Genomic DNA, 10,507 nt, shown 5'->3' with positions numbered 1-10,507 from the left:
ATGGTCCGCATCATCCCTGGACGACTCAAGTCCAGCTCCTCCCTCCGTAACAGCCGCAGCAGCAGTCCTACGAGAAACAACAGCACCGGCAGCACCAACAGCAAGATGGAGTTGAGTCCAAAGGAGAATGGCTTGACCTTGAAGGTCGTCGTTATGAAGGTAAAAAAATACCATGTCATTGCAGCGCCAATGCGCGGGTCCAAGCTGGGTAGCCAAGACAAGACACACGATTGCTGACGCTTGATGCATATTAGGCTCGAAATCTTGCCGCAAAAGACAGACGCGGCACGTCCGACCCAGTACGAATTCGAATCCAACCCGCGCCTGCTTCCGTTATCAATTGTCTAACATGAACCCTTCTAGTACCTGGTTTTGACCCTCGGTGACGCCAAGGTGACCACCCACGAGGTGCCCAAGACTCTCAATCCAGAATGGAACGTCATCGAAGAACTACCGGTCAATTCGACCCAGAGCCTCCTTCTCGATGTTATATGTTGGGACAAGGACCGCTTCGGCAAGGACTACCTTGGCGAGTTCGACCTTGCTTTGGAGGAGATCTTCGCCAATGAGCAAATCGAGCAAGCCCCGAAATGGTACCCTCTCAAGAGCAAGAGACCCGGCAAGAAGACCAGCGTGGTCTCTGGCGAGGTCATGCTTCAGTTCACCCTCTTCGACCAGTCTAACACAGCCGCCTCCCACGAACAAATATTCGAGAAGCTCAATACCTTGCTCAATCAGTTGCCTGCGGGCTCCCGACAGATCACACCGACCATGACCCCCCTCATCCAGCCCGTCCAGAATATAAGGGTCAGCGGAACCAACCCGTCACCTCCATTGTCGCGCAATCAAACCGATGCCTATCAAGAAGATGACGACGACGATGATCTCGATATCGAAGATGATACCCCCGAAGACGATGATCCCAGCAAGCCCGAAGTCGCCGAGAAACGCAAGCGCCGCCTGAGGATTAAGGGCCTCAAGAAGAAGAGAAGAGATCAAACATACGAGTTCAATAATAGTGGAAGCGACGTTGTGGGAGTCATCTATCTTGAAGTCCTGAACATTACGGACCTGCCTCCCGAGCCCAACTCAACCCGGACCACATTTGACATGGATCCTTTCGTCGTTGCGTCACTCGGCAAGAAGACGTACCGGACCAAGCGAGTGCGGCACAACCTCAACCCGGTCTTCAATGAAAAGATGATTTTCCAAGTACAGGGCCACGAGCAGACATACTCGTTCTCCTTTACCGTGATGGACCATGACAAGTACTCAGGAAACGATTTCATCGCCGACTGCTCATTGTCTATCAGGGACCTCATCGACAAGGCCCCCAAGGCAGATCCCGAAACTGGTCTGTACGACGTACCCGAGCCCCATGAGTATGTCGCCCCTCAGCAGCGCCGCTTCAAGAAGCTGGGAATGTCCCGTACGTCATCTTCCCAAAGCTTGAGCAAGGTGCGACCTGGGTTGTCGAAGAATGCAAGCAGTGCATCCACAACAACCCAGACCGGAACGACTACCCCTACGCCTCCTGCCCAGGGCTCGACGCTGAACCCAGAGTTTCTGTCTCCCGAGCAAGCTCTTGCAGGCGCCGGTGCGCAGACTGCCGAACTTGAAGCAGACGATGCGGAATTCCACGACTTCAGCGTCGCCCTGAAGATGAAGGATGCCAAGAAATGGGAGGCCAAGCACAACCCGGTCCTCTACATCCGCGCCAAATACGTCCCTTACCCGGCTTTGCGACAGCAATTCTGGAGATCGATGCTCAAGCAGTATGACACCGACGAGAGCGGCCGCATCAGCAAGATTGAGCTGACTACGATGCTCGACACTCTCGGATCGACATTGCGCGAGTCGACCATCGACAGCTTCTTCCAGCGATTCCCCCACAGAGCCCAAGGCGATGACATTTCGGACCTGACATTCGACGAAGCTGTGATATGCTTGGAAGATCAGTTGGAAGCTAAGAGCCGCCCACAGCTCAGCGTCACAGACAGAATGAAGGGCATGCTGCCGGATGCTGATAAGGTCAAGAATTTGCTTTCTACTCAAGGCACCAGCAACGTCCCCAGTGGTCCACCAGCAGAAGGATCTAGCTCGTCCGAAGGAACTCTCGACGTTCCAGAGCTCAGCACTCCTGGCGAGGAAGGCGAACTGCTCGACAGGGACGACCTGGCCGAGGATCGTGCCGGCGAGGAGCATGTGGTCGAAATCAGAGAATGCCCCATCTGCCACCAGCCGCGCTTGAACAAGCGCAAGGATACTGACATCATCACTCACATTGCAACATGCGCAAGCCAGGACTGGAGACAAGTCAACAACCTTGTCATGGGCGGCTTTGTCACTGCTAGCCAGGCCCAGCGCAAGTGGTACTCCAAGGTCATCACAAAGATCTCATACGGTGGTTACAAGCTGGGAGCCAACTCTGCAAATATCCTTGTCCAAGATCGCATCACTGGCCAAATTAACGAGGAGAAAATGAGCGTCTACGTTAGACTGGGCATTCGCCTGTTGTACAAGGGATTGAAGTCAAGCAATATGGAGACCAAGCGAAGTAAGTTTCTGCTGCATACAGTTCACAAGAAACCCAACTGACAATACTATGTTAGTCCGCAAGATGCTGAAGAGCATGAGTGTCAAGCAGGGCAAGAAATTTGATGACCCGGCTTCGAAGGCCGAGATTCCTAAGTTCATCGAATTCCACCGCCTTGACATGTCTGAGGTGCTGCTTCCGACGGAAGAGTTCAAAAACTTCAATGAGTTTTTCTACAGAGCTCTGAAACCCGAAGCTCGCCCATGCTCCGCTCCTGATCGTCCTGACGTTGTCGTCTCTCCCGCGGATTGTCGCAGCGTTGTCTTCAACAGTGTGAACCAGGCGACCCAGGTTTGGATCAAGGGCCGCGAGTTCTCCATCAAGCGCTTGCTTGGTGATGCTTATCCCGAAGATGTGAAGCGGTTTGAGAATGGTGCTCTTGGTATCTTCCGTTTGGCGCCCCAGGACTACCATCGTTTCCACATCCCTGTTGACGGTGTTTTGGGCAAGCCGAAGACGATTGCGGGAGAGTACTATACGGTGAACCCCATGGCCATCCGCTCCGCTCTCGATGTCTACGGCGAGAACGTCCGAGTCCTCTGCCCCATCGATAGCCCAACCCACGGCCGCGTCATGGTCATCTGTGTTGGTGCCATGATGGTTGGCAGTACCGTGATTACCCAAAAAGAGGGTGCGCAAGTCAATCGTGCCGACGAACTTGGCTACTTCAAATTTGGTGGCAGCACTATCGTATTGCTATTCGAGCCGGGCAAGATGAAGTTCGACGACGACCTGACTGACAACTCCAACGGAGCTCTCGAGACTTTGGTAAGTTATATTCAAGGGCCCCCCGTTGAGAGTAGCTGCTGACATTATTTATAGGTTCGCGTAGGTATGTCTGTCGGACACGCTCCTGACCAGCCTCAGTGGGGTCCCGACATGCGGAAGGACGCAAAGGACGTCACCGATGCCGAGAAGAAGGACGCCAAACGCCGTATTGGAGGCAGTCTCGGAAGTGAAGAGTCATCCAGCGGTGAAGAGACTCCGAATGCAAGCGCTGGCATCACCACGCACGCTGCGTCAGCCATGTAGAGTCGCCGTCTTCGCGTTGCGTGTGAGCGCTTCGAGCGCCATGTGCGTTTTGCCATTGGCTCCGAATACGAGTACCCATCAGTGGCTGGAAGATAGAGGAACAAGAACAGGTAGACAACAAAACGGTGTTGGGGAAGAACTGGGTGATTTTCTCGCTCTTCGCACGAGCCGCGTCGAGCTTGGTTCTTGTCGTTTCGCTTCTACGATATTGGTGGCTTTCAACAGACTCACAATATGGTTGAATGCGACAGTAGTGCAGCGATAACGGCACCGAGCATAAGGGCACGGGATGTGGGAGCACACACATTGTTGGATCAGAGGCAACACATTTTTTTACGAAATACAGAGCACAGAAAACGAGAGTAGGGGAGAGTCCAGGGTGCGGGGAGGGCCTTGCTTGGCGAGGTGGGGGATCAGCAATGTCGCTCGCTCGCTTTGAATGAATGCGGCAACATGTCAGTTTTCTGTAAAACGGACCCCCCTGGTTCCTGATGAAGCCAAATGTGATGTGATGACCAATAGTTTGATGCGTCGGGGTCTAAAAGGGAAAGTTTCCCATCTGTAGTGAGTCTCCAGATGAGTGCATGTCCCCACGATGTAGGTCATGGAGGGGTGCAACAGTGTAGTAGATTGAGACTTTGTGAGAGGATGTCACGCTGAAGATGATGGACCGGACGAGTCGCGTAAAGAATGATTGAAGAATGGGACATCGTCGTTCCGTGAGCTTTTCTAGAAGGACCGGACTAGAGTCTAAATAAGGGGAGTCAGTTTTTCATGGCATTGATGAAGTCTGGATGGAGAATGTGGAGAGGGGTCCTATTATTAGGCATTGACGAGGTTGAGAGTTTTGACTGGGGGTTTAATTGATATTTTTTGCCCTCGTCATTCGCGAGTAGTGTAGCCCTCATTCCTTTTTCCTTTCTGGTCTTTTTGTCCAAGGATGATACTGGCCACATTCGTTAGGGGAGGTTACGATGTTGCCGTGTGCCGACATGGGGATGCCTGGTTTACATGGAGAGGTTGGGCTGAGTTGACCCCTTTTCTTGAGAACGGCAGATTGGTCATGAGAGAGTGTGTAGGTGAAGTGGTGGAGTGAAGTGGGGTAGAGTGCGTGATGACGGTGGTGGTGATGGGTGATGGTTGGACCGTTGTGTGAGAGGGAATGAGGTCGTAACGGTAGAAGTGAGGATGTTGATGAAGCTGGGAGAAATGACGTGAGAGGGTGGGGCACCACCGAGTGAGTGAGTCGGTGAGGAGGGGACGGGAGTGTGGTGCAGGTGGAGGAGGGACTGAGTCGGAGGGTGGGGAGCAGCAGAGCAGCATCGTCGACGGTTTTATGGCGGTTTACTTTTTCATTTGATGAGGAAACTTGTTCATGACCTTGAGGGAAACTCAAGCCCATTCGGGTTAATTCGACTTTCTAGCCTCATTCTTTCCCTTCTTTTCATTCATCTTTTGCGTAACTCTGTAGGGGCTTTGAGAGAGGGTGCGATGCCACTGGAACGGTTCTCCTCTTCAATGATGGTCGAGGAGGAGGATTGCAGAATGATCAAGAGAAGGGGCAATTCCCAAAATCTCGTGAGCGCGGGGTTTTCCCAACTTTTATGTATGATCTCTATCTTGAGAGATGAAGTCTCGCAAATATGCGCATGTGAGAAGATAGACAGGATAAGAGTGTGGTAAGAACGTCCTTGGGAGAAAGAAGTGGAGGATGTGCCCCAATGGTGTTGATGTACGGTGAGACTTTGGTTTGCTTTGGACACTGGACGATGACCAAAGACTTTTAAAATTGGCCATCCATCGGTACATGATTGACGGCTGGCCCCCCCGGACCGGACAGAGCGATGGCGAGGTCACGGATGAACCGAGTCGGACGCGAGGACCCCGTCTACGGAGCACTACCCCATCGGGAACGGCGACGGTGACGGCCGTAGGAACGAAAGGAGGGAAAGCAGGATGCTGGATGATTGTTAAACCGAGAGAGAGGAAACGCCCGTTTCATTATGACGAACGTCCTCCGGCAAGACCACGGTGAACAGCTTGACGCGCACGACGCGGTACGTGGTGTACTGTGAGGCAAGTCAAGCAGAGACGGACATCAATCATCATCATGCTCATCAGTGGAGGCCCCTCTCCCGAGTTGCCCCCTGGTGTCTGATGTTCAGTCTCAATTCCAATGCAGGTCCGGTCCTCCACCAAGGTACCCAAAGTGGGCTCCCGTCTCTCTCAGTCTCTCTCTTGACTCTTCTTCTCACCCAGTCCTTCATTCTGGCGTTGGTCTTGCGTGAACTAGGGTGATGGAATTTCCCGTGAGCTCTTCCCAAGTTTTCCACCCCTCTTTTGCGTCATGGTGGGGTCCGGTCAACAGCGGTCTACGGGTACAACTCTTGACCTAACGATTGTTCCTGGTTTCGGAGTCCGGACTCTGGACTCTTGAGAAGGTTTGCCAATGGTTGGAGATGCACTCAGTTTGTGGCTCATGTGGGGTAGGTTATCCCCCCCCAAATCGCTCATAGCCACATACATACTCCGTACTGATGGTACGCGATAATAATGTACGCAGGCAGTAAGGGGAAGGGGAGGGGGCTCCGCCCGACGATCACTGATTGATAACAGAGAAGTGCCGGTTCGGAAGGGGGGGAGGGGGGCTCGAGAAGAGTCGGTGTCGGAAGTCGGATGTGGACCTACACGTGTATGTATGGAGTATGGTCCATGGAAGGGGAGACTGAAGTTGGCTAGGAGGCAACTTGGCACGTGAAGAGGGTCATTCGGCTTTAGACGGGGCATTGCAGACAGGTTATGATGACACTGAATCGACTCTGTTGGTCAAGTTGTAGATTACAATGTTTCAATCACAGTTGCCAAGAATTGCTGCAGCGGCATAGAAGAAGTTGATGTGAACAATTTATTTGGGGGTATCTATTCCATACACGGGAGCCAGTGTTGGAGGCTCTGCTAATGAAGAACAAGAAAAAAAAGATGCAGAATGCAAAATGCGAAATGCAAGGCAAGCAGAAGCAGGCCGAGAAGTAGGAGGGGTGGAAGGGGTAGGAAAGCAAAGATGGAGACGAATGTCGTAGCTTTGCATGTCTGTCGAACGATATTCTTCCCCCTTCCCCTTCACATCCCACCTTCCTCCGCGTGCCCCGCCGGCGATACAATCGTGGAGGGGTGCTCTTGACTCCTTCCCCTGCCTGCTGATGGTACGAGCAGCAACTTGCAAAGAGGAAAGGGTACAAAGTACGGAGTACAAAAGAGACAAGAAAAGTGGGCTTGATGTGATGCCCGACCCTGATGGCGTGACGAGGAAACCTTTTCGGATTTACGTCCTTTCCCTGACACCCCACCAAAGACTGCCGGAATGTGATGTGAATGTCTGATTGATTGTGTTGTATGCGCCGTAAACTCCCCGATACTGTAAATCCGGAAAACCCTCAATCGAACGAAGAAAGGATTGAGCGTTTGGCTGTGGTTCTCCTGTAAAAGTCCTGCCGTTGATAAGACACCCGAACGCGAAAGCGACCGAGTCAGCGCCGGCTGGAGCAGAGCTTGGAGGTAACGTCGGCGTAGTGGGGGGCCCTTGAGCTCGCGTGCTGCAAGTCTAGCTTCGAAAGATTGATGTTGCTGTTTTTGAATTCCAATGTCCTTGACGCCTTTCCGGTTTCCGTGACTATCGTAAATGCGTACATGCAGGTAGCCCAGTGTCCCAAGTTCCGATGATGTGTTGCTTGGTCCAACTGGGTAAGAGTGGTTGTGGAGAGCTCTTTCAACACCCCAAGCTGAAGCTCAAAGCTTCAAGCTCAAGGGTATAAGAGCTGACCGAGATGCATACAGTCGCTCCCCTATTTGGGTCCACGCCACGACGAGGCCGAGGGCGATCGAGACATGGGCACGGTGGTCTCGCTGCGGTCGCTGTCCATGGAGCGCTTCTCTGGAGAAGGGCTGCGAGGGAAGTAGGAGGTCATGCTAGGAGCCTGGACGCCGGGGGAGGGCAGATCGGAAGGCGAACGGCGGGTTTCGCGCCATGAGGCGTAGATGGACTTGCACAGGTGTGCGGACATGGTGTATGTGGGCGACATTTTGGAGTGGGTGTGTGTGGTTGTCGTGTGAGAAGACTTATTTGTAAGTTGTAGGTTATGAAGAGACGGAAGAAGTCTCAGATAGTTGCAGGGTGGTGGTCGCGTGCTTTGTATAAGAGGTTGAGTGAGGCTGAGGTCAAGTTGGATGTGGAGTTATCGACACGCGGCTCTGGTGGCAGAGGGAAAGAGCAGGATGGTGGTAATAGGGCTTGGTCGGTTATTATTAGAATCCTTGAAAGGGAGAATGGGAAACAAGATGATAGAAGGCAAGTTATGAGGGGGAGCAGACGGGCTGCATTATATTTGGGCTGGAAGTCGTGGGCAAAGAGATGAACTGCGCGGTAGGCGTGGGCGTGGCACCAGACCAGGCACCAGGAGAGGGGGACCCTTTTTTCGCTTCTCACTTTCCTCCACTTTCTCTTTCTGACTTGTACCACAGTAGGATGAATTGTACGAATGCCACAGGTAGGTACTGCGTACATTTGTGATGTGTCCTCACGGCGCGCGCGCTCCCACCTGTCAACTTGGACCCAAATCGGCGGACGGGGGGGCACGAAACATGCGATTTGGCGTCAAAAGAGGCAGAAAACGGACGAGGGCGGGCATGAGGAGATTGAGTGTGACTCGTTGCGCAGAGGGAACCGCCCACTAACAAGGCCCGGCGAGCTCCCTTCACACCCCTCCCTGGTGGGATGAGCAGGCAACGCAGGCTGGCAGCACCTTCAACCCCCACTGCCCAAGAGGATAGCCGCCACAGTCGAGATTCACCAATCAAGAGCCCAGAAGAGTGAGATTGATGGCTTCTGACCAATGGACGCCGAGACAAAGTAAGCAGACGGGTGAATCTGGTGCAATCTGACGGGAGGAAGGTGGGAGTGAAAACGTACGATTCGAGGCCTGTGGCTGTGCTAAATCATCATACGGACGGGTGGGCGTTGGTGGTCCGGAACCTGAAAGGGCGGACGGGTCCCTGTGGACGGACGAAGTACATACATACACAGTAGACATGTATCCCGTAAGGTAGGCTGGGCTGACCATTTTTAGCCACGGCGCATCATCTGGTTCGTCGGCCTGGCCCTTGAACTTTGAAAGGCCCCTCCATCTAGATCCAGAAGAGCTTGCCAACGGAAAGAAAGTGTGACTGGATATGGCTGGATGCCGTTGCTGATCCTTTTGGCGTGGATTTGGTACGTAGTCGCCGTTGGGTACGAAGTACGGAGCATGTGTGGGATAATGATCTGTTTGTTAGCTGTTGATGGATATTGCAGAGCGTTGGGATCTCGCCAGAGTGAGGTCCTGTCCATTGTCAAACTGCTCACTTTGGGGCATTGCCATTTCGGCCCTCGCAAGAGACACGACGACATTTTGCTTCAAGATGATAATCTAGCAAGAGTGACGACGGGGAGAGGGGCAGATTCCTTTGACTCTTACCAAGATACGTCACTGCTTGCGTGCTAGAGATGGGGAATGAGCAAGCAAGAGTGACACCAGCCACAACCCACAACAGGTACGGATACCTACGCAGTATGCCAGGATCTTTCATGATTGGCCGGGGTTCACGACCAAGGCAGCTCCAAGTTTGCAAAACACGATCCACGGTCAATAACGGTCCACCCGTGGCCGAACCGACCCTCGCAGGGCAGAGGCAAGAGATCCCGAAGTGGTTGCCGGGACTTGGCTAACTATCCGTTTACCGTACGGTACATTACTACGGGCAATATGCCCTCTGCTGCCATGCTAGGTACTCCATCAGGCCCAAGAGAGGCAGGCAATAGCACTGTGGATCGGCCGCTTCGGGTCGGAGCTCCTCCCGACTTCTGCTCCGACTTCCTTTCCCGACGGGATGCCCAAAGGAAGCAACCATCTGCCAAGTTTGAGGTCTCAGGATTGGTCTTTGGGCTTTCCTAGCCTGGCACCGCGCGAGAAGCTACGTGAAGGTTGCGGCAGGTGAGCTCCAAGGCTGCCTGATTGTGGACCGGTATGCCTACTTTGGAAGTAGGTATCCAAGGACCAACAGTCGTGTGTAGGTTTCGTGAAGGACAGAGAAACCCGCCCGGCCTCACTGGCTGGAGCTCCACGTTCCGAACCGTGGGGGTCCGAAGCTTCTGCTGCTGCTGCCCCGCGACAGCGAGACTGACCAGCAGCCTGCACTGCAGGCCTTCTTCAAAACCTTAACGCTCCAGCGGTGCGGTACTCACACGACCAAGCTCCAGCTAGGCAAGCTGTAACTCCTCCTGCTGTGCCGATTGGAGCTGCCGGAAACCATCTTCTTCTGTCTTGTGGCTCTCGGTACGCGGAACATTCGAAACTGTAAGATGTACCGTATGTCCGTACTTCCGGCAATTATTTCCCGCGTGTTTACACTACGTCTGCACCCTCTCCGGATGGGACGACGTTCGTCCCAGTCTGAGGAGCCGGGACTGAGGATGCGACATGGGTGAGGTACCTTGGTGAGGTGTGGGTTTTCCGATGGCTCTAGATGCACACACTCTCTCTCTCATTCCTCTGGGCTCTGGCGGCTGAGAAATGCTGACCAGCTTCGTGTTGGCTGAAACGTTGATTGTAAATCACAAAAGGGCAGAACGCGGCACGCCATTCTGTGTGGAATCGCAGAATGGTCAGCATGTGGACATTTGTAATGTGCCAGACAGGCTGACTGTTGTAGTGGTAAGGCGAGCTGCATGACTGGTCGAGAAGAAAACTTCGAGTCCACCCGCTGGCTCGCAAAATTGTTTGTTTGATGCAGAAGCTTTGGGGAGGGCGACGAATGTCATTTGTTTGAGATGGCTGAACAATTGAC

General features: G+C 53.3%; 2 protein-coding genes across 2 annotated transcripts; one reads left to right on the top strand and one right to left on the bottom strand.

Moving 5' to 3' along the window:
• Positions 1-3,628, top strand: BDZ83DRAFT_569848 (phosphatidylserine decarboxylase; the record flags this gene model as incomplete). The annotated part of the gene is made up of 5 exons (XM_060504237.1): positions 1-159; positions 255-299; positions 364-2,557; positions 2,613-3,364; positions 3,419-3,628. 5 exons carry the CDS (start codon positions 1-3, stop codon positions 3,626-3,628), a joined length of 3,360 nt encoding a protein of 1,119 aa, XP_060368875.1.
• Positions 3,629-5,598: 1,970 nt separating this feature from the next.
• On the bottom strand, positions 5,599-7,707 carry BDZ83DRAFT_748928 (uncharacterized protein; the record flags this gene model as incomplete). The annotated part of the gene is made up of 2 exons (XM_060513692.1): positions 5,599-5,697; positions 7,522-7,707. 2 exons carry the CDS (start codon positions 7,705-7,707, stop codon positions 5,599-5,601), a joined length of 285 nt encoding a protein of 94 aa, XP_060368874.1.
• Positions 7,708-10,507: the final 2,800 nt, after the last annotated feature.

Source organism: Colletotrichum acutatum (assembly GCF_030867785.1).
Source record: "Colletotrichum acutatum strain CBS 112980 chromosome Unknown BDZ83scaffold_15, whole genome shotgun sequence".
NCBI classification, from domain to species: Eukaryota; Fungi; Ascomycota; class Sordariomycetes; order Glomerellales; family Glomerellaceae; genus Colletotrichum; species Colletotrichum acutatum.
This window is presented reverse-complemented; position numbering and strand designations above follow the sequence as displayed.